Source organism: Chiloscyllium punctatum, chromosome 1 (assembly GCF_047496795.1).
Source record: "Chiloscyllium punctatum isolate Juve2018m chromosome 1, sChiPun1.3, whole genome shotgun sequence".
Classification (NCBI taxonomy): Eukaryota; Metazoa; Chordata; class Chondrichthyes; order Orectolobiformes; family Hemiscylliidae; genus Chiloscyllium; species Chiloscyllium punctatum.
Genome location: NC_092739.1, coordinates 156314731 through 156339187, shown reverse-complemented (window position 1 = coordinate 156339187; position 24457 = coordinate 156314731). Strand labels below are relative to the sequence as shown.

General features: G+C 41.2%; 1 protein-coding gene across 5 annotated transcripts in view; it reads left to right on the top strand.

The window, feature by feature from the left end:
• Positions 1–24457, top strand: part of LOC140481329 (putative pre-mRNA-splicing factor ATP-dependent RNA helicase DHX32) — a 129399-nt gene that overhangs the window by 39060 nt on the left and 65882 nt on the right. For all 5 annotated transcript variants that reach the window (XM_072577358.1, XM_072577329.1, XM_072577337.1 and 2 more), the window contains one exon: positions 3440–3824. In XM_072577358.1, coding sequence (XP_072433459.1) covers positions 3440–3824 — 385 coding nt within the window. The remainder of the gene's footprint in view (positions 1–3439; positions 3825–24457) is intronic.

Genomic DNA, 24457 nt, shown 5'->3' with positions numbered 1-24457 from the left:
AGTTTTTTTGTGATTTATGGAGAAGAACTCTCTTGCTGCAGCTTTCCAAAGTCTTTCCCATTTTCATCTCTTCTTCCTAGCAAACTGATGTGTGTGTATATATAGATAATTGTTAAAAACACTGTCATTGGCATTTTTTTGTCTAGTTTCATGGCAAACAGCATTAGGAGTAATAAATTAGCTTAAATTAAGCACAGAGCTGTACTTGACCAAAAGTTAAGCAATTTCTCAGGACGATCGGGGGGAAAAAAATTGGCATAGAATAGATTTTTTGAAACATTTCTTGACTGTGTTTGAATGGCTCTGTAACTGAGGTATAACAGAAATGTTCTTGGGATCCTGCAATTTTGATCACCCCTTGTATTTTGGCTACAATGATAAGTGGTTCGACTTCTGGACAGCGATTGTACATCATGACCACAGGATTAAAAGAACACAGCATCTCCACTTAATCTCTCTCTTAATGTTGTTTCCCTCTAATGCCATCAGTAAATTAATGCTAATACATATATTTAAGGTTGAGAGTTTTAATTTTAATAGGTAAAAACAATGACTGCAGATACTGGAAACCAGATTCTAGATTAGTGGTGCTAGAAGAGCACAGCAGTTCAGGCAGCATCTGAGGAGCAGTAAAATCGACATTTCGGGCAAAAACCCTTCATCAGGGATAAAGGCAGAGAGCCTGAAGGGTGGAGAGATATGGTGGGCCTCCTTCACCGCCGCTCCCTCACCACCAGACGCCTGGAGGAAGAACGCCTCCTCTTCCGCCTCGGAACACTTCAACCCCAGGACATCAATGTGGACTTCAACAGCTTCCTCATTTCCCCTTCCCCCACCTCACCCTCGTTCTAAACTTCCAGCTCAGCACTGTCCCCATGTCTTGTCCTACCTGCCTATCTTCTTTTCCACCTATCCATTCCACCCTCTTTCCCCCCCCCCCCCCCGCCCCTGACCTATCACCTTCATCCCCTCCCCCACTCACCTATTGTACTCTATGCTACTTTCTCCCCACCCCCACCCTCCTCTAACTTATTTCCACACTTCAGGCTCTCTGCCTTTATTCCTGAAGAAGGGCTTTTGCCCGAAACGTCGATTTTACTGCTCCTCGGATGCTGCCTGAACTGCTGTGCTCTTCCAGCACCACTAATCTAGAATTTTGATTTTAATGTCATTTGACCCACATTTCCTTTTGGTTCCCTGCACTGCACCCACGTTCTTTAACCCACTGCTTCTGATTCTGCTGTTTGTGCCTTTAGTGTGTTTTTCACCGGCTGTCCCGTTCGCATGCTCAATTGTACTTCTAAATTCTCCAATGCCTGCTGCAACCACATGGGACTTGAGCTGCCTCTCCCACACTGATCCTGCTATTCTCTGCAGGTATTTGTTGTTTCGGAAAAACAATTGATGGATTGAAATGGCATACCGTGCATATGCAGTGCTGTGTAACTGCATGACCAGATGGTCATTTTTGGAAGAATCTCTGCTCCCTAACCAGTCATCTTACTGCTGACCCTCAACCTGTGATTTCTGCTGCTGTCTAATCCACCCTCTTGCTTTTGACCTTCCATCTTGCTTCGTTGTATATGGTGATCTTCCTTGGTGTTCACAGGGTAGACATGATTGTTGTGACTTAAAGCTATAAATTTGTGTCCATGCATTACTCGATGGAGTGATATTTACTCAAGAATGGTGAGAGCCAGCTGTGATGTTGAAAACTTTAGATCGGACTGTCAGAGTGTGGGATTAACTGGACGTTGTGAGATCAGGGAGGGATTTTTTTTTAACCACAGTTGTTTTGCAGACTCTGGAAAGACAATGATGGGACTTAAGAGCATATTCCCTTAGGCCATGATCTCTGAGCAACAGAAATTGCCCAAGTGTATATTGTCGAGTCTCTGGGATGTTCTGCACAGTTACGACTGCTGCCTCAGATGAGGAGAGAGGTGTGACCCACCCCCCAGTTGCTCACAAGACCCCAGAGTTTAGGAATTCCTGATGTAGGTAAATCATTTGTAATGCAGTTTTGTTTAAATTTGTTCACAGGATGTGGGCATTGCTGACTGGGGCTAGCATTTATTTCCCATTCCAGAATACCCAGAAAGCAGTTAAGGGGCTCTCTGGGTCTGGAGTCAATTGTAGGTCAGATCAGATAAGGATGGCAGATTTCTTTCCTTCAAGGAAGTTAGTGAATTGTTTGGGCTTTTCAACATTATTAGACTTTTAATTCCAGATGTTTTGTTGTTGAATTCAAATTTCACCTGCCATGGCGGGATTTGAACCCAGGACTCCAGAACATACCTAGGCCTCTGGCTTAATAATCAACATTACTATTAAATAGGGAGGTGAAGGTTTAGTGGTATTATTGCTGGATTGTTAATTCCGAGACCCAGGTAATGTTCTAGGGACCCATTAAGATGCTGGAATTTGAATTCTATGCGGATCTGGAATTAAGAGTCTAATGATGACCATGAATCCATTGTCAATTGTTGGGAAAAGCCCATCTGGTCCATTAATGCCCTTTAAGGAAGGAAACTGCATCCTCACCTGGTATAGCCTACATGTGACTCCAGACCCACAACAATGTGGTTGACTCTAGCTGCCATCTGGGCAATTGGGGATCAGCAATAAATGCTGGCCAAGCCATCAACGTCCTTGTCCTCTAAACAAATTTTTTAAAACGTCCAGCGATAATACCACTGAATCATCGCCTCTCCTGCCCTGATATTGTGCAATATAGCAAAAATACAAATATTATGTAGAAATTGGACTGTATTGGTTATGTCACTGGGTGAGTAGAGTCCTAGATTAGTATTCTGGGGAAATCAGTTCGAGTCCCCTCATGGCAAGTGGGAGACTGAATTCAGTTAATAAAATGTGTGGTTGAAAGCTCACTGCCAATAATGACAACCATAGAACTGTGAATGATTGCTGTTAGAAACCCACCTCGTTCACTAATGCCTTTTCAGGGAAGGAGATCTGCCATCCTTTCTTGGCCTGGCCGGCACATGATTCCAGATCCATAGGAATGGATTCAACTCTTAACTGCCCTCTGAAATGACCTAACAAGCCAAGTGATAATTAGGGATGGGCAAAAATTGCTGACCTTGGCGGTGACATCCACATCTTGTGAAAGAATGAAGTGAAAAAAAAATTTTGAGATGTAACAAGAAGAGCTACAGGAAAGACAGTGTCATAATGGTAATGTCTTTGAGTACTCCAGAACTCTTCAGTAATGTGGTTGATTCTTGATTGATCTCTGGGCAATAAATGCTGGCCTAGCCAGCAACTCCACCATCCCATGAGCTAATTTTTAAAAACGTGAATACTTAATGAGAAAATGCATTTCTTAAAGTAATCCGTTGGTTATACTGAGTTTAGTGAAATCCTCCAGATACAATCAAGTGCTCTACAAATCAAGTTCTGTTTTCTCTTCCAATAGATACTGCACAGATGATATCTTGCTCCGTGAAATGATGTCTGATCCCTTGTTGCATCATTATGGAGTTATAATTATTGATGAGGCTCATGAGCGGACAGTGGCAACAGATGTCCTGCTTGGTTTATTGAAAGACCTGCCAAGGCAGAGGCCAGAACTGAAGATTGTGGTCATCACAGCACCACATCTGGAGAGCAGACTTGGGAGTTACTACACTGGAGTGCCTTTTGTAAAAGTGGACGGTGCTGAGGAAGCTTTCTTTCCTGCGGAAGTTATATACAGAGATGGCCAGTTTAAAGACTGTGTTTCAGCTGCTGCACAAACCGTACTGGATATCCACAGGAAGGGAGAAGAAGGCAATATTTTAGTCTTCTTGGCCAGTGAAAAGGTGGGTGCGCAGATTTGTCAAAGCAAGTCAGTCCTTTTTGGTGGTTGAGATTTATGGCTGTTGTCTGGCAGTAATCAGCTGGAAATTCCCTTTACAATGTATGGAAGTTGCATTTCCTCTACCTGCTCCATAAACTTGTTCTTCTTTATTCATCTATCCAGTCTAACATGGGCCTTGTTTGTTCTGAGATTTGTACTCCGAAAAGATTGCAGGGGAATGGTTGAGAGACCATGGAGGTCATCAGAGAATAGGCCATTATACTACTCCAGTGCTGTCTTGGATATATGTGTTGACTTGTATGTTATGCTAAGTAGCATAATCAGGGATGCTGTCTGATCAACCTGATGTCTGTGATACGTGGTCTTCAGGTGGACCTGTGTAAACCGATCCAGGTCTGGGAATCCTGAAATAGCTCTTGAGTTATGGAATCACTGAGCCAAAGTCTCTGGGTGTTATGAACATTGGGGTTGTTCTGCGGTCAGTGAGTACTAGCAATTTAATTATCCAGGTAATTTGTGGCAGGGGCTGGTTGTGATTGGGGGATGATGGGGATGTCAGTTAGGTGTGAAATATTAAAGGCTGAGGAGAATTGGACAAGGCTTTTCAAAGTTGTGAGCACGCTAGATAGAGTAGATAGGGAAACATTGTTCCTGTTTGTTTCTTAAATAAAAAAGCGAGGGCCTCGAATTTAAAGAGACTTGGAACCAAAGTAGGAATGATATAAAACGCTTTCTTATGCAGCATGCCATTAGCGTACACAATGCTCTGCCTACAGATATTGAGGCAGGTTCATTGAGAGATTCAGTATGGCATTGGATGATTATTTGGATAGAAATGCAGGGATATGGAGAAAAAGCAGGAGATTGCCAGCCCAGTCATAAAACCAACACAGACACAATGAGCTAACTGGCCCCCTCCTGTGCTGAAACAATTCTGTGAATTGAAGCCAAACTGTTCAAAAACTCCTGTTTGGTTTTCCCATTGCCAGCTGCTTTCGTTCTTTGTATTCCTGCATGCAAAGATTCAATTTAATGATGGAGGGTATACAATTTACTCAACTGTGCTCCTGGTATACCTTAGGAGCTTGAAAATATTAGGATCCAATTAATGAGTTTCCCAATCTCTCCACTTCACTAAATAAACATTTTCATCAATCAAAAGTTCATTCCAGATGGTAAAACAATCTTTTTTTTGTCACCATTGACAAGAAAAGCATAATAACAGATGACATGGTATCTTTTTACAAGCTGTCTTTCATAATAGATATCAGCCTTAAAGAGATAACAGCCCTTAAGAATTCACTCTGCAGTCTTGTTTTTCAAGTTTTTTGGCAGTAGTACTCTCCAGTCTTGCCTAAGATGAAAAGATGCCCTTTTACTCTTAAAGCCCGATGAGCAGCCCACTGTGTGCTGGGAGACACTCCTCGATCAGACTGTAGAAATGTGACTGAAAGCTCTAAGCAGCTACACCATGAATCCTACAGTGTGTGCAGTAAGGCAAGGGTTGGGGGCAGCTGTGGTGGTTCTTACTTTCCTCCATTGTACTCTTGGAAAGAGCAACTGCATGGTCCACACTCCCACTATTTTCCATTGTGCTGCAAACATTAAAATAGTAGTGAATTTCTTTTTAGAAAGTTAAGATTACATCTGCTCCCACTACCCTTTGTGGGTAGTGCAGCTCAGATCATTAACAATGTGGTGAGTTCAAAAGAATGAATCTGATTTCTTCCTGCGTGTATGGTGTCTAAAATTCTTCACAGAATTGAATCCAAATTATTTATGAGTATATTCACAGCAGCTGTTTTGCTTTGTACTATTGGCTTCTCTTTATAAAACCAAGAATACTGTGCATTTCTTTTAACAGCTTTATTAAAGTCCTGCCACTTTTCCAGAGTTTTATGTAGGTCAAGCCCATGTGTCTATTCCTGGAACCACTTTAAAATTGCACAATTTAGTTTATTTTGCATTCATTAAATTTCATCTACTGTGAATGTATGTGCCTATGCTGTGAGTTTTGTGCTCCAAAAATGAGTTAGAAGTAAAAAATAGTCCATACGACCTCTCACTGCTGATGTTGGCTTCTATGGTTCTCACTGTTCACTGCACTTCTAAGTTCCATGTCATTTATAAACTTAAAAACTTAACTCCGATGTTATGGTTCCAGTTGGTGTTATTACTACACAAATAAGATACCAGATTGAAATGTGACTTGCTTTTTTTTGTTTGGTTTTAACAAGATGGTCAGCATGGTGGCTCAGTGGTTAGCACTGCTGCCTCAGTGCCAGGGACCCAGGTTTGAGTCCACCCTTTGGTAACTGTCTGTGTGGGTTTCCTCCCGCAGGTCTGAAGATGTGCAGATTAGATGGATTGGCTATGCTAAATTACCCATAGTGTGCAGGCTAGTTGGATTAGCCATGGGAAATGTTGGGTTACAGGGATAGGACAGGTGGATTGGGATGCCCTTGGAGTGTCGATGTGGACTCGATGAGCCAAATGGCCAGGTTCCAAACTGTTATTAGATTAAACAGAAGCATACAGTATTTCAGATTTAATTTTAATAATAAAAAACAAGTTCAAGAAGGGAAAGAAATGAAGATAAAATAGAATAAGCCTTTTACGCATTGCACAGATTTTGAAACACACTGTTAGATATCCTATTAATTTCAAAACCCACCTTTACCGATTCCAAAACCACCTTTTTGCAGTATTCACCAGAAAGACAAGAACATTGTTAAAGTTTTGTGACAGTTATTGCCGTGGGCGGCACGGTGGCACAGTGGTTAGCACTGCTGCCTCACAGCGCCTGAGACCCGGGTTCAATTCCCGCCTCAGGCGACTGACTGTGTGGAGTTTGCACGTTCTCCCCGTGTCTGCGTGGGTTTCCTCCGGGTGCTCCGGTTTCCTCCCACACTCCAAAGATGTGCAGGTCAGGTGAATTGGCCATGCTAAATTGCCCGTAGTGTGAGGTAAGGGGTAGATGTAGATGTAGATGTAGGGGTATGGGTGGGTTACGCTTCGGCGGGGCGGTGTGGACTTGTTGGGCCGAAGGGCCTGTTTCCACACTGTAAGTAATCTAATCTAATTAAAGCAGTTGAACACAGTTATCGTTCATAGTTTTAAGAAGGCTAGTAGAATATGTACCCCTGAGATTCCTTAACTAATCCAGTTACCTACTTTTGGAGTCTGATATATTGGCAATAATTCCTAAAATAACTGAAGCAGCTTTCTCTGTAGTTGTAACTGCTGCCACAGGAGAGATGACCTATATGCTGTTTGCTTTGGCTTACTTAATGTTAAACAGACTTTTCATTTCAATTCATTAAAAACAAAACAATTGTTTTAGATATTTAGATATTTTCATGTTGTCTCTTGACATGTGGAGACGGTGTCTGACCTCTATTGAGCGCTCTCCTTCAAAGGGTAGCATTTCATGATCCATTGTAATTATACACTTATTTATAACTGATAATGTAGTTAGAGTTATACAGCATGAAAACAGACCCTTTGATTTGCCTTGTCTGTGCCAACCAGATATCCTAAATTGATCTTGTCCCACTTTTCCACCATTTGGCCCATATCCGTCTAACCCTTCTATTTATATGCCCACCCAGATGCCTTTTAAATGTTGTAATTGTACTGGTCTCCACCCCTTCCCCGGCAGCTCATTCCACACACGCACCACCTTCTGCGTGAAAAAGTTGCCCCTCTGCTTAATATCGAGTAAGCCAAACAGTATATAGGTCCTCTCCTCTATGGCAGCATTTATAGCTCCAGAGAAAGCTGCTTCAGTTATTTTAGGGGTTTGGCATTATATCAGACTCCAGAAGATGCCTCTTAAATCCCATTTAATTTTTTTCCCCACTCACCTTAAACCTATGCCCTAGAGTTTGGACACCCTTACCCTGGCTATTCACCCTATCCATGTCTTTTGTGATTTTATAAACCTCTATAAAGTCATCCCTCAGCTTCCAATAGTCCAGGGAAGAAAAAGCCCCAGCCTATTTCGCTCCTGCTTATAGCTTAAACCGTCCAATCCTAGTAACGTCCTTGTAAATGTTTTCTGAATCCTTTCAAGTTTCACGATATCTTTCCTATAGTAAGGAGATGAGAATTGAACACTGTATTCTAAAGACACATAAATAAAGCTTTTTGTGTATCAGTCAAGTCATCGGTGGTAGGAAATATTTATAAATTAATAAATAAAAGCAAATTACTGCAGATACTGGAATCTGAAACAAAAAGAGAAAATGCTGGAAAATCTCAGCAGGTCTAGCAGCATCTGTAAGGAGAGAAAAGAGCTGACGTTTAGTCTAACTGACCCTTTGTCAAAGCTTAAAAAAGGGGAGAAATAGGGAGGTATTTATACGAGGCTGAGAGAAAGTGAGTCATGGCTCCAGAAGCAAAGGTAACAATAAAGAGATGATAGTGCATAGAGAAATTATAGGGAGATTAGGAGCTGTGACTGACCAAGGCCGAAGCCAGTGCTGTGTGACAAAATATGTGGGAGATGGGGGGGGTGAGTGAAGCAGAGGCAAAATGGAAAACAGGGGAGAAGGGTAGCAAAGCGGGAAGAGGAGAGGAGAAAGGTGATGAGACAGTGGGGAGCAAGAGAAAGAGAGACAATCAAGAAATAAGAGGTACAGAACAGTGGGGGGAAAAATATTTAAAAATATATAAATTAAATAAAATGAAATGAAATAAAAATATCTGAAGTTGTTGAATTCAGTGTTGAGACCAGCAGGCTGTAACGTGCCTATGTGGAAGATGAGATGCTGTTCTAGATTAGTTTCCCTACAGTGTGGAAACAGGCCCTTCGGCCCAACAAGTCCACACTGACCCTCCGAAGAGTAACTCACCCAGACCCATTTCCTGAAGAAGGGCTTATGCCCGAAATGTCTATTCTCCTGCTCCTTTGATGCTGCCTGACCTGCTGCGCTTTTCCAGCAACACATTTTTAAGCTCTGATCTCCAGCATCTGCAGTCCTCACTTTCTCCCAGACCCATTTCCCTCTGACTAATGCACCTAACGCAATGGGCAATTTAGCATGGTCAATTTACCTGCCCTGCACATCTTTTGGACTATGGGAGGAAACTGGAGCATCTGGAGGAAACCCACGCAGACACAGGGAGAATGTGCAAACTCTACACAGACAGTTGCCCAAGGCTGGAATCGAACCTGGGATCCTGGTGCTGTGAGGCAGCAGTGCTAACCACTGAGCCACTGTGCCACCCAGTGTTCCTCCAGTTTGCATTGTTATACGAAAGATTTATGACTGAAGAAAGAAATAACTTGCTTGTATCTCTTTTCTGCTATGTTTGTGTACTAAACAGTGACATTGACAAGAAATGTCTTAATCTTTGCAATTGCCCTGCAGTACAGTATTTCCATGAGATATCACATTTAAAGCAAGAATTAGCAAAGCAACTAAAGCTTTGGATTTATATGCTACATTTTTAAAAATATTCATCTCTGCAAAATTACTGTTGAGCACTGACTTCGTAAAACAGCCTGATCTTCAGAATTGAATGTGGGTATTACTGGCAAACTAGAACTCATTGCAAATTCTGAATTGCTCTTGAACTGGGAGGTTTGATGGACCATTTCATTGGGCAATTATAAGCTACCATGGTGCTGTTGGTCAGACCGGGCAAATGTGGCGGATATCCTTCCCTGAAGAGCATTTGTGAATCAGATGGGAATCAGCTGTTATGGGTTACTGTTACAATCTTGGACCATAGAGAATTACAGCAAGTGTTGTGCCACAAGAGGAAACATTTTGGGCCCACTGTTTCTGTTTAATCATTCTAGTTCCCTCTTCAATATCTCATTTGAACCTGCCTCCACCACATTTCCAGGTCATGTATTCCAGACCCAAACAACTTGCTGTTTGAAAGTATTTTTCTCACCTTGCAGTTTCATTTGCAAATCACTTCAAATCTACACCCCATCATTCCTGCTGCTCATTCCTTTTTATGAGCAGCAACAGTTTTTCCCTATGTCCTCTATTCAGTCGTCTTATGATTTTATAAATTCTATCTGATCTCCTCTTAGCAGCCTGTTCTCCAAGGAGACCAGTCCCAGTCTGTCCAGTCTATCGTCGTAATTTAAGTTTTCATTTCTTGAGCCATTCTTGTGAACCTCTTCTGCGCACTGTCTGGATTAGTGGTGCTGGAAGAGCACAGCAGTTCAGGCAGCATCCAACGAGCAGCGAAATCAACGTTTCGGGCAAAAGCCCTTCATCAGGAATAAAGGCAGTGAGCCTGAAGCGTGGAGAGATAAGCTAGAGGAGGGTGGGGGTGGGGAGAGAGTAGCATAGAGTACAATGGGTGAGTGGGGGAGGAGATGAAGGTGATAGGTCAAGGAGGAGAGGGTGGAGTGGATAGGTGGAAAAGAAGATAGGCAGGTCGGACAAGTCAAGGAGACAGTAACTGAGCTGGAAGTTTGAAACTAGGATGAGGTGGGGGAAGGGGAAATGAGGAAGCTGTTGAAGTCCACATTGATGCCCTGGGGTTGAAGTGTTCCGAGGCGGAAGATGAGGCGTTCTTCCTCCAGGCGTCTGGTGGTGAGGGAGCGTCCTATCCTTCCCATCACGTCACCAAAAACTCTGTACACGACTCTGCCTGAGGTCTAATAAGTGTTATATGCAAGTTCACCACAATCTTATTGCCCTTGTACTCTGTGCCCTTACTAGAATACTGTCTGTTTTGATAACTGTTCGCTCCATCTAAATTGTTACTTTCAATGGTCTGTGCACATATGCCAAGTCCCTGTGCTCCTGCACCAACTTTTAAAGTTTTGTGCTCCTAATGTCTGTCGTGTTCTTCGTACCAAAATGTCTTCTCTGCAAAATTCGAAAAACACTTGACAGGTTAGCTGCAGGAAGAATATTCCCAATGGTGGAAAGTCCAGAAACAGGGGTTAGAGTTTAAGGATAAAGGGATCTGAGCCGAATGGTCTAATTCTGCTTATCTTATGTAGTTAAGAACTTGCAAGATATAATCTATTTATAAATCTAGCAAAGCAAAGTTCCTTCCAGCTGAGTGTCAATTTATGCAGATAGCTTAGAGGCAAAATTTAATAAGAGAAATGAATCTGCAGCACTTGGTTTTGAGCTTTGCCTGCTTTGGGAATTATTACAACAGAGTTCTGTTGCAGTTCAGTGCCTGGGTAACTGTTCTTGACAATAACTGGGTTGTTAGAATTACTTATTTATGAAAATATATTTTGGTCCCATGTTAAACGTGCCTGCATTAAATTAGATTTTCCAAATTTCTCAGTCCTAGAAATATTAGATTTGGCGAATTGGATTTGTATAAATCCAATCAGTTGTTCTTTTCGATGGGTAGAAGTTTGAAGAGGATAATATTTTCCAAAATCGCATGAAGTGCATGTATGGTTCAGTAGGGATTTTGGTCTCTGACTGATGTTTGTGTTTCCTTCCTTCTTCTGACAGCACAGGACTAAGGTTTTGACTTCATTAACTTTTATTGTGCATTCACATCCTTGCACCTGAAAGTCCAAGAGAATGTTTGCTTCTGGCATTAAACTTGATTTATGATTGTGCCACTGATATTTTGAACTGATGCTGTTGTTACTGCCACATAAAGAAACTCTTTCAGATTTAAGTGTCCTTATTTCAAAACCCTTGGTATTTGATTAAAGGATTCAAAACGACTCTGGATATGGTCTATGAATGTGATGGACCTAGCTAGTATACATCATGATCCTTGCTGGATTCCATCAAGTTTTTATTCTACAAACACTCTCTTTTTATCATTTGGATGTTGTTTCACACTGTTTGTTATCTTTTGGTACCACAAACCTTTCAATAGTTCAAAATAGATTTTAAGACCATAAGACATAGGAGTGGAAATAAGGCCATTCGGCCCATCAAGTCCACTCCACCATTCAATCATGGCTGATGGGCATTTCAACTCCACTTACCCACATTCTCCCCGTAGCCCTTAAATTCTTGATGTCACAAGGAATTATCAATCTCTGCCTTGAAGACATTTAGTGTCCCGGCCTCCCCTGCACTCTGTGGCAATGAATTCCACAGGCCCACCACTCTCTGGCTGAAGAAATGTCTCCGCATTTCTGTTCTGAATATACCCCCTCTAATTCTAAGGCTGTGTCCACGGGTCTTAGTCTCCTTGCCTAACGGAAACAATTTCCTAGCGTCCACCTTTTCCAAGCCATGTATTATCTTGTAATCTTATTATCTTATTTTTGCCACTTTTTTAGTTTTATCTACACAAATTATAACTATTTTAGGCTAGTGCTTCCAAATAAACCTGTTCGACTATAACCTGGTGTTGTTTGATTTTTAGCTTCTATACCTTTGAAAGGCAACCCTTCTATACCTTTCAAAGAATTGACTGGAAGGTATAGAATACTTCTGGACCTCTAACAGGATGGGTTATTAAATTAGTTTCACAGATTTATTTGTTGGATTTTTATATATTGAGCATTCCCAACCTAAAATTGACTATATGGCTTCAGTTGGAATTCCTTCTCCATTTCTCCCTCTCCTTCAAAAGGCTTCCTATAAACTGACCTCTTTGACCATTTGGTCTGACTTCACTGCTAGTGTCAGGTTTTGTTTCATAACCAGGACAGTACTTGCATGATGCCTTTAATGTCGTAACATTTTCCAAAGCAGTTCACGGCAGCAATATAAAACAAAATGAGCATCATAACCAGGATTTTGTTTAACACCAATTTGAGACATATTGTGAAAAGTGCTTAGGAACAAAATTGTGATTGTTAGCCTGTGGATCCCAATGGAATTTTCCTCACATTTCTATCTGGGTCTGTCTTGGGATAGATCAGAGATTGATTTGTATGATTGGCCAACCACTTCATTATGTTACTACTAGGATGATAGATGGCAAATGGAAAAAAAACATCGTGAGACTGTTAATCCCGTGACTCAGGTAGTGTTCTGGGGATTCAGGTTCAAATCTGACCATGGCAAGTGATGGAATTTGAATTCAATAAGAACCGAGAATTAAGAGTCCAGTGATGATCTAGGATCCATTCTCAATTGTCAGAACCCATTTGGTTTACTTGTGTCTTTTAGGGATCCGTGAAGTTAAAAATCAAACAATAACAGGTTATAGTCCAACAGGTTTGTTTGGAAGCACTAGCATTTGGAGCGCTGCTGCTTCATCAGGTGATTGTGAAGTATAAGGTCATAGGACCACAGAATTTATAGCAAAAGTTTACAGTATGATGTAACTGAAATCATGTATTGAAAAAGACGTGAATTGTTTAAGTCTCTCATCTTTTAGAATGGACATGTTGGTTTCAGTTATTTCATTTGTAATTTCCAGAACTTTCTTAAAGTTACATTCTCAAGGGAACTTTAACAACAGGTGCCATGTTGGCCCAAATAAAACTGAAACCAACAAGCCTATTCTAAAAGGTGAGAGACTTAACAAACAATCTAGGTCTTTTTCAATATATAATTTCAGTTCCATTACACTAAACTTTTGCGATAAATTCTGTGTCCAACGATCTTATACTCCACAACCACCTAATGAAGAAGTAGCACTCCGAAAGTTAGTGCTTCCAAATAAACCTGTTGGACTATAACCTGATGTTGTGATTTTAACTTTGTACACCCCAGTCCAACACCGGCACCTCCAAATCAGGGATCCATGAGTAATCCTTACTGGTCTGGTCTACAGGTTCACAGCAATGTGGATAACTCTTAACTATCCACTGGACAATTGAAGAATAGGCAATAAATGCTGGCCTAGCATGGGTTCCTCTCTCCTGTGAATGAATTTTTTAAAAATTTAGGAACATGGAAATGTCTGGACAAAAGCTATGATAAGTGAATGAGAAGATTAACAAAATATCAAGAGATGCCTGTACAGGAGTGCTGTAGGAATTTTGGTCACAATACCCTCAAAGGAACTACTTGCCTAAAAACGTGGGGACTGGGAAAGGGAAGAATTAGATGATAATATTCTTCTCCAGGGATATAGCAGCATTAGCAGAAGTACAAGAACTAAGCCCCAATACATGAAAATATTTTCGATAATAAAGTTAAGAAAATGCTTTTTTGACAAAAGAAGTCTACTTTCTCCTTTGATGTTGCATACTTGGATAGTTCAACTGTTCTCCATATAGATGGGTACAAGATATTCAACACATGGGCTGTACTGTCACGAATATGAGTCAGCAAGCTTGGGAGATGTTAATTGGGACAGCAAGAATTTGGCTTGGATTCAACCATTTTAAAAATTCAGCATTGACATGATTGGTCAAAAATACACACACTCTCTTTCTGCACTGTATATTTCTAAGGTCCTCACCAGTGCTGCTGCTGCATTATTCAGCAGCCATTTTGATTTCTGAATGTTCTACCTGGTTGCATCTGCAACTTATTACTCATTCTCAAGTAACTTTTTTTTAAATTGCCTGTAAACCAATGCAAACTCAGCTGGTTGTGTGCTTGTTGACAATTTGGTGTTGCACCATACGACAAGAACTTGTGACTTGTGCTGCATGGAGCAACAAAATGAACTCTAACTCAATCCTCCTGATCTAAAAGTCAAGAACAGGTCTTTGCACACACCAATTAGATTTAGTCATGACTCAAAATCAACATAAGCAAGTTTCCACTTCATTTGCTGAAAGGAACATAATTCAAATTTACTGTTGACTAGTTTGCAATTTTAATTACTGTTCCAGCAACTGGTGATGTTTATCTTGGAATTTGTTGGCACTTACACAGCAATTTCCAAATGAGAGTGGATGCCTGATATAAACACAATTAGAGAAAATTGCATCCAGTGGAGTAACATATTGTTTTGTTTTAAAGCAATTATTGTTGCATTAAATTTTAAAATTGCTAAGTCTGACCACAGGAAGTGTAACAACTCTGTGGTAAACTGAGATTGCAGTTAGATTAAAGACATGTATGCAACTGTTTCTTTTTATTGTAATATCTAAAAACAGTTAACCGTTTTATTTCTCTCTATTTCACTTTTCAAAGCAGATTCTGAACTGAGCTCCTAATCCAACACCCTTTCCATTGCAAAGACTGCTTACTTGGCCGTCTGCAATAATGTTTCTGCCTTAACTTTAAAAGCATCATTGTCCATACTTTTGTAATTTCCTGACTTGACTGTTGCCATGCTATCAAGACCATCCTCCCATTCTCCACACTCCAGTAAACTTTCGCTCATAAAACAGTTTGCCATCCCATCTGTACCAAGACTTTTTCGTTACCCTTGACTTGAGTGGTTTGATAGGCTGTTTTAGAGGGGCAGTAGTGAATCCTTAAGGCCAAGTTTAAAGCAAATGCATTTGACTTAGCTTTAGTCACCAGACCTAATATCTCCATATGTAACTTGTTTTTATCTTTCTATAAAGTACTTTTTGGATGCTATTTAGTGTTAAATTTGTCCCCCAATACCCCTCACTTGCATTTATCATTGTATATAAAATGCAGTTTTCAGGTGTTGCCAAAACTGATATTGTAAGAAGGTAGGTGTCCATCCATGATTTTGGATGAGTAACCAAAAGCTTGGTTGAATTTTAAGCAGATATTTAAAACTGGAAATAAGAGATATTGAGGGAGTTTTGAAAGTTAACAACAGCAATTTAGCTTTGTTTGGCACTGTTAAAATAGTCAATGTCCCAAGCTATTTCGGAGGATGTTGGGCAGTAGAAAGCCAGAGAATGCAGAGAAAGCTGGAGTCACCAAGAAAGATTTGGAGCATTTAGGGTTGGAGAAGATGAAGGGTGGAGAGTGTGGTGCTTCAAAAGCACAGCAGGTCAGGCAGCATCCGAGGAGCAGGAAGATTAATGTTTCGGGAATAAGCCCTTCTTCAGGAATGAGGCTTATGTCCGAAATGTTGATTCTCCTGCTCCTTGGATGCCGGCTGACCTGCTGTGCTTTTCCCACACCACACTCTTGACTCTGATCTCCAACATCTGCAAACCTCACCTTTCCCCTGGAGAAGATAAGGTGGAGCAAGCTTTAAAAATTTCAAGCCTAATGTTTCCAGAATTGGAGCTAATATCACTTGTTTGACAATATTAACTGTGGTAAGCAAATGGGACTTGATAGTTTTGGACAAGTTGGAATTGGGGCAGCACGGTGGCTCTGTGGTTAGCACTGCTGCCGCACAGCACAAAGGACCCGGGTTCGACGCTACCCTCTGGCGACTCTCTGTGGAGTTTGCACATTCTCCCCATGTCTGCTTGGGTTTTCTGAGTATTCCAGTTTCCTCCCACTGTCCAAAGATGTACAAGGTAGGTGGATGGGCAATTTGCCATGGCCAATAGTGTCGAAGGATGTGTAGGTTATGTGGATTAGCCACTGGCAATGCAGGGTTACAGATTTAGGGTAGGGGAGTGGGCCTGGTGGGATGTTGTTCGGAGGGTTGATGTGAACTCAATGGGAAAATGGCCTGCTTCCACACTGTGGGGTTATATGGTTCACTGATGGTCGGTGGAGGATGAGAAGTTATAAAAGAGAACATGAGAAGTGGGGATAGTGGAGTCTGCAGATGAGAGACTTGTTTGCAGTACAGTGGAGCTCAGGAGCTGAGCCGTGTAATATTGCAGAGCTTTAAGTAAAGTCTTTGGTAGACGATTATGAACAGTGAAGCTCAGCCAAGGATCAAAACAGAGATACATTTGGAAACTGCTTGAGAGTGTGCCTGGCAAATGCGATGAACCCAATGTCAAGGGAACGGAATTCTTAGATCGCTTCATAAAACAGTTGCGTTTGTCTTCCCAATGTTGTGGAGGACATTATAAGTAAATCCTAAGACTGATGTCAGATTTGCAGTCTGACAGAGCAGATAAAGGTAAGGGTTGGGGCAGGAATCATTAGAAGTTTGGATGTTGTCAGTGTAGTTGTGAAAAGCGGCTTGTTCCTTACCCATGGAAGATATTGATAATGATGTAAACAAGGTTAAATCCTTGCAGGCTGCAGAGGTGGCAGTATACCCAATTTCTGGAGATAACCTTTCCAGACGCATTCAGGTTGATCAAAAATAGCTACGAAAGAGAACTTCTGTTGATGTAGATATAGAAGGTTTGGAGAACACTGGTGTGGTTAACCATGTGGGAAAAAGGTAATAATGACGGTGTCATTTATAACATTGATAAGGGCCCTTCATGTTATACTATGGTATTGTAGCTTTGAATTTCAAGAAGAAATTTGAGACAATTGCTGCAAATGTCTTGCCTATATTTTCATTCCTCCTTCGTAGGAGATGCATGTTTTGCCTTTCCACATTGCAAATTACAAATTGGACAGTGTATTGTGAAAATGGCAACATTTTCTGTGTTACACTCAGACATGATAGGGCATAGACTTCTTGGAGATAACAAAAAAAATGATCATAGTCATAGAGATGTATAGCACGGAAACAGACCCTTTGGTCCAACCCGTCCATGCCGACCAGATATCCCAGCCCAATCTAGTCCCACCTGCCATCATCTGGCCCATATCCCTCCAAACCCTTCCTATTCATATACCCATCCAGATGCCTTTTAAATGTTGCAATTGTACTAGCCTCCACCACTTGCTCTCGCACCTCATTCCATACACGTACCACTCTCTGCGTGAAAAAGTTGCCTCTTAGGTCTCTTTTATATCTTTCCCCTCTCACCCTAAACCTATGCTGTCTAGTTCTGGACTCCCTGACCCCAGGGAAAATACTTTGTCTATTTCTCTTATCTGTGCCCCTCATGATTTTATAAACTGCTAGAAGGTCACCCCTCAGCCCCCGACACTCCAGGGAAAACAGCCCCAGCCTGTTCAGCCTCTCCCTATAGCTCAAATCCTCCAACCCTGGCAACATCCTTGTAAATCTTTCTGAACCCTTTCAAGTTTCACAACATCTTTCCGATAGGAAGAAGACCAGAATTGCATGCAATATTCCAACAGTGGCCTAACCAATGTCCTGTACAGCTGCAACATGTACTCCCAAATCATATACTCAATACTCTGACCAATAAAGGAGAGCATACCAAACATCATCTTCACTATCCTATCTACCTGCGACTTCACTTTCAAGGAGCTATGAACCTGCACTCCAAGGTCTCTTTGTTCAGCAACACTCCCTAGGACCTTACCATTAAGTGAATAAGTCCTGCTAAGATTTGCTTTCCCAAAATGCAGCACCTTGCATTTATCTGAAGTAAACTCCATCTGCACTTCTCGGCCCATTGGCCCATCTGATAAGATCTTGTGTACTATGGTAAACTTCTTTGCTGTCCGCTACACCTCCAATTTTGGTGTCATCTGCCAACTTACAAACTATACCTCTTATGCTCACACCTAAATCATTTATATAAATGATGAAAAGTTGTGAACCCAGCACTGATCCATGTGGCACTCCACTGGTTACAGGCCTCCAGTCTGAAAAACAACCCTCCGTCACCACCCTCTGTCTTTTATCTTTGAGTCAATTCTGTATCCAAATGGCTAGTTTTCCCTGTATTCAGTGAGACCTAACCTTGCTCACCAGAGTTTGACATTTTAATCTTTGATGTTTCAAATCTTTTCAGCACAGCTCAAAGCCTTTGGGAAAAGGCGGAGTGAAATGAATTAGTTGAAGATTAGCATCTGTGATGCTGAGGATGTCAGGGAGTGGCTGAGATGGATCAACCGCATTGTTATGGATGTGCAGTCACATGTAAATTGGAGCAAGTAAGGATGGCCAATTTCCTTCCTTGAACAGTGAATCAGATGGGCTTTTACAACGATCAGGAGTTACGTGATTGTCATTTAGGCTAGATTTTAATTCCAGATTGTTATTGAATTTAAGTTTCGCCATTTCCATAGTGTGATTTGACTCAATATCCTGAGAACATGAGCATAGGGATCTGGATTGCTAGTTCATGACATATGCCCCTGGCTCCCACAATAATACATCTTATTTCTAAGATTTGATTAAAAGAAACCATAATCATCATGGCTATTCCGACTTGTATAATCTACAAGTCGCATCATTCACTTAAAGTGCAATACATCAAATTATTTTGCAATTTTCAATTTAAATTGGTAATAGCTAGGCCATAATTTCAGGTGCACAAAATGAGACATTTTAAATTTGTGTTTTGAGGGTTCTAAGATTTTGAAGAGCTAATGAAGAAATTCGGGCAGCATGGTGGGTCAGAGGTTTAGCACTTCTCCATCTCTGGACCAGGAGCCCAGGTTTGATGTCACTCTCTGGTGACTGCAAACTCCACAAACATTCTTCCTATGTCTGCGTTGGTTTCTTCTGGGTGTTCCCACGGTCCAAAGATGTGCAGGCTCGGTGGATTGGTCATACTATATTGCCAGTGAGGTGCAGGCTAGCTGGATTAGCCATGGTAAATGTGCGGTTACAGGTGGGTCTGGGTGGGATGTTCTTTGGAGTGTTGGTATGGACACTGGGTGGAATGGCCTGCTTCCACACTGCAGGGATTCCATGGTTTGAGATGAGGTCTGGGGCTGACCATGCAGGAATGTACATCCATGAATAGCAAATGAGATAACTAGGACGAGTATAGTTTGTTTAGAGGAGGGCATAGCTTTCATTAAAGTGGAAAATATTTTAATAGCTTTTAAAAATTGTTTCCATGCATACCTTTACTCTCATTAAATAAGCTGTATTGCTGACAGGCTGCCATTTGAACAAGGAGAGCCAATATTTGCACACTTTAAATTGCTGTGTTGAGCTAGAGTGGAGTAACATGTCATTCACTAAATCCATCATTGCTGCAACATGACAGCTGACAAGAGGAATAGGAAGGAAAGATTTTTGCTTCCAAAAAGAAAACACCAACCTAACTCCCCACCATATCTCCATGTTGGTATTTCAGAAACTCTTCCAATTGCACTTCAGAAACAAGTTTAATGGCCTTTTCTGTCAATTTGTTCCACCAATCCTTCAATTTCCTTCGAAAGTATGATGGATGCGAGGCAATTCAGTAAATGTAAGGAGAAGATAGACAGTTTCTTAATTAGTAATGGGCTGAAAGGTTATGGGGAGTGGGCAGGAAAGTGGAGTTGAGGCTGAAATAAGATCAGCTATGATATTAAAATAATGAATGGGCTCAAGGGACTGCCATGTCTGTTCCTTCTGGTTCTTGTGTTCTATTTCTCTGTGTAAGTTGTTTCCATTTTTAAAAACTTTTTATTTTCATAAGCAAACCATATTGTCAGTTACTTAATACAGATATAGTATGCTCAAAACATTTTGATGGCTTATGTGGTAAATCTGAGGTGTTTTCTGCATCTCACACTGACAGCTGGTCCATTCATAGAATGAGCAGTAAATTACAATTGTCTGCACAGTTTATCAAGAGATGCATCCAGAATTAACTGATTTGTCCATAATGACTGTCTGCCTGTTTCGGGTTTATATTTATTTTTATTTCCAATTCCAGTGGGATGCACGACTTGATGTCTTGTTGAAGGCCTTCATCCAGTTAAATGGTTGCCTCCTTTAATACTTTTAGATTTAAAAATAAAGGTGTTAAAAGAAAGTTTTTAAAAAAAACTTAGAGGAACAAAAACATTGAAAACTACACTATTTCAAGCAACACAGCAATGTTGAAAGATCAATGTTCAATTTTTAGAGAGTTGGCAACCTAATGTTCGGGTTCATTGGTTCGGATTCATTCTCATTAGACAACTATTCCACAGCAGAATTCTCATGTTTGAGTTGTTGATGACAAGGGAGAACTTTTCTAAAATGGGGTAAAGTCCATTGCCAGCCAATGAATATTAATTTTTAACTAATTAAATTGCATTGTAAAAACAATGTCGTCATACATCTGTTGGTTGCTTTAGATTGTGAATACGGTTTTGAATACCGTGCATTAAACACCACGCACTTCAAGGGAAACATGGCATTTTTAGCAGATGTTTAGTATGTGGAATGAGGGTTTTTTTTTAAAGAGTGCTGAAGGAGGCCATTTTGTCCATCATCCTGGTGCAGCTGCTTGCAAATTCTGTTTGAATTCAGTGCCACATGTCTGTTTTACTATTGCCATGCAAATTAGTCATGAAACTCCAGGTGTCATAAATTTAGAACAGGCTTTATGGACCTACTGGTCTTTGTCCAGTCCTTCATTTTCATGTGATGACTTTTGTCACAGCTGTAATATGTTATGTTGATTGTATAATGCTTGTTTTTTTTTAGACATTTTTTTGAAATTCACTTTATGGGTGTTGCTAGCTGGGCCTGCATTTTTTTTTGTCCATTCCTAGTTGCCCTTGAGAAGGTAGTGATGAGCTGATTCCTTGAACTGTTGCAGCAGCCCATCAGCCATCGGTACCCCCAGAATGCTGCCAGGGAGGCAGTTCTGGGATTTTGAGGCAGCAACAGTGAAGGAACAGGAAGCCAAGATGGTGAGTGGCTTGAAAAAGAATTTCCAGGTAGTGGTGTCCCCTTGAGAACAGGAGTAGGCCTTTCCACCATTTTGAGTCTTTTCCACCATTTAGTGAGATCGTGGCTGATCTCTGGACTAACTCCATATACTTTCCTTTGGCCCATATCCCTAATAATTTTGCTTAAGAAAAGGCTTTCTATCTTAGATTTAAAGTTTGCATACTGGATCAGTTGTTATGTAATTTGCAGAAGAGAAGTCGAAACAACATTACCACTGTTTGTGTGCAGAAATGGTTCCTAACATCTTTCTTGACCCTAATTCTCAGCTTATGACCCCTAATTCTAGAATTCCTAACCAGTGGAAATATTCACCTTTTTATTAACCTGTCTTTGCTTGTTAATATTTTGAAGACTTCAATCAGATCATCCCTTAACATTCTAAAATCTAGTGAAAGCAGGCTTAATTTGTATAATCGCTCCTCATAACTTTACCCCTGATGTCCAGATATCATTCTTGCAAACCTAAATTGTACTCTCTCCAAGGTCAATATGTTCTTTCTAAGGTGTTGCACCCATCTACTCTCAATACTTTCAAGTGGATTTAACCAGGGTTTTGGATAATTATAGCATAGCTTCTTCATCCTTGTACTCTAGTCCTCCGAGATATAAAGGCCAACATTCCAATGGATCTTGATTATTCTCTGCACCTGTTTGTGGCATTTTAAAGATTCTTAACCTGAACTCCAAGATCTCTTTGGTCAGTAGTAAGCCCCAAGATATTGATAGTGGGGGGTTTAGTGATGGTAATGCAATTAATTGTCAAAGTGCAGTGGATGGATGATCTCTTATTGGATTGGTCATTGCTTGGCATTTGTGTGGCATGAATGTTACTCACATCTTTCAGCCTAAGCCTGGATGTTATCTAGGTCTTGTTGGATTTGGACATGGTTTACTTCAGTATCTGGGGAATTGCAAATGATATTGAAAATTGTGCAATTATCAGCAAACATTCTCACTTCTGACCTTATGAGGGAGGGAAGGTCATTGAAACAGCTGAAGATGGTAGGACATTGCCCTGAGGAATTCCTCCAAGGATGACCTCCAACAATCATAACATCTTTGTGTGTCAGGTAAGACTCCAATCAGTCGAGAGGTTTCATCCCAATTCCCTTTGATTCCAGCTGAAGATTGTTGTGAGTACTTCAATCTTAATTTTGTTTTATTTACTCACTGGCTTAGGGCATCACTGGCTAGGCCAGCATTTATTGCCCATCCCTAATTGTCCAGAGGTAGTCAAGAGTCCATCACATTGCTGTGGATCTGGAGTTACATGTAGGCCAGACCAGGTAATGACAGCAGTTTCCTTCCCTGAAAGATATTAGTGAACCAGATGGGTTTTTCCTGATAATTGACAATGGATTCAGTGTCATTATTAGACTCTTAATTCCAGATTTTTCTTTTGTACTTTGTCAGGCTCTTCCATCATTGAGGATGGGCATTTTTATGGAGTTTCCTTCTCCCAGTGAGTTGTTTCACTGTTCACCACACTCCCAACTGATTGTTGCAAGACTACAGAGCTTAGATCTAATCATTTTGGTTGTGAGATCGCTTAGCTCTGACCATCACTTGCATGCCAAACAGCATAAGCAGCTAGTAGTCTTGTTTGGTGGCTTCACCAGGTTGACTCCTCCTTTTCAGGTATGCCTGGGCTGCACCTGGCATGCCATCCTGCTCTCTCTGTTGATCCCTTGGCTTGATGGTTATGTTTGAGTGGATTATTTGCTGAGAAAGAGGTTACAGATCGTGCTGCGGTACAGTTCTTCTGCTCATGGTCTACAGCACCTCATGGGTGCCCAGTCTTGAGCTGTGACATAGTGCCACACCATGCAATGGAGGGTATTCCCAATGAGAAGATAGGACTTTGTCTCCACAACAGCGATAAAGTGATCGCACTTACAGATGCAAACATCCCCACTTCTGACCTTAAATGCAGCAGATGATGAGTTATAGTGGCAGGCAAATCGGTGAAAGTGAGTTCCAAGTATATTTATTCCTCCTGTTTGTTTGTTCACTCGCTACCTGGCACAGACCCAACCTAGCAGATATGTCCTGTAGGACCTGACCAGCTCTGTCAGTAGTGTTGCTGCTTAGCCATTTTTGATGGTGGACATTAAAGTTCCCACCCAGATTACGTTTTGTTTCCCTGCCACTCTTAGTGCTTCCTGCAAGTGTTGTTCAACATAAGGAGCACAGGGTCATCAGTGGAGGGAGGGCAGTACATGTTACTCAGCAGCAGATTTCCTTACCCATGTTTTGCCTAATGCTGTGCAGCTTCATAGGATCTGGAGGTAATGTTTAGAACTCCCAGGGCAACTCCCTCCTGACTGTATGCCCCATGCCAATACCTTTACTGGGCATGCCCTACCAGTGAGATAGTAAATAACCAGGGGTGTGATGGTGGGGTCTGGAACATTGTCAAGCACGCGGAAGAGATTTGGAAATCATTTCAGGTAAGACACAGTTGAGTTGTGAAGATATATTGGAGAAGTTGGAAAGGAGAAAACTAAGAAGAAGTTTTGATAAACATTTTCAGGATTATGAGGGATTTTGATAGCGTGAAGCTATCCTCATTTATAAAAGATTGTAGAACCAGAGGGTACAGTTTTAGTGTTTTGCAAAAAGTGCAAATGCCAAATAAAAGATAAATAAACTTTTTCATGTAGTAAGTGTTCAGTATCTGGAATGTACTTCCTGGAACTGTGGAGGCGGGTTCAATTGAGTCATTCAAGAGGGCATTAAATAGCAGCAATGTGCAGGGTATGTGAACTTGTCTGTTCATTACACCATCAGAAGGAGTAACCATTGCACAATCCCCGTGGAGTTTTGTATCTGATTCCCATTTACTCCAGTTTTGCTAGGGTTCCTTTGTCACCCTGTCCGATCGAGTGCAGTCACACTCACCTGAATTCAGTGCTTTTGTCCCAAGTTTTTAAACCAAGGCTGGAACATCTGGCTGGGAAGTGACATGTGATGGAGCACAGCTCTTTAATACTATTGTCAGAACATTGCTAGGTCTATGTCATTTGCGTATCTTCAGCTTCCTCTTAGATCAGTCAGTTTGATTCACTTTATATTACACTAGGATGCTTTGGACCTCGGGCGAAGACCAAAATGGATTTTCCACTCTGCACTTCTGAGGATTTGCATTCCTGTGTTTTGGGCTCCCTTATTATTGAGGACGGAGATAGCTGTGGGGCTACCTTTTTTCTCTCGTGA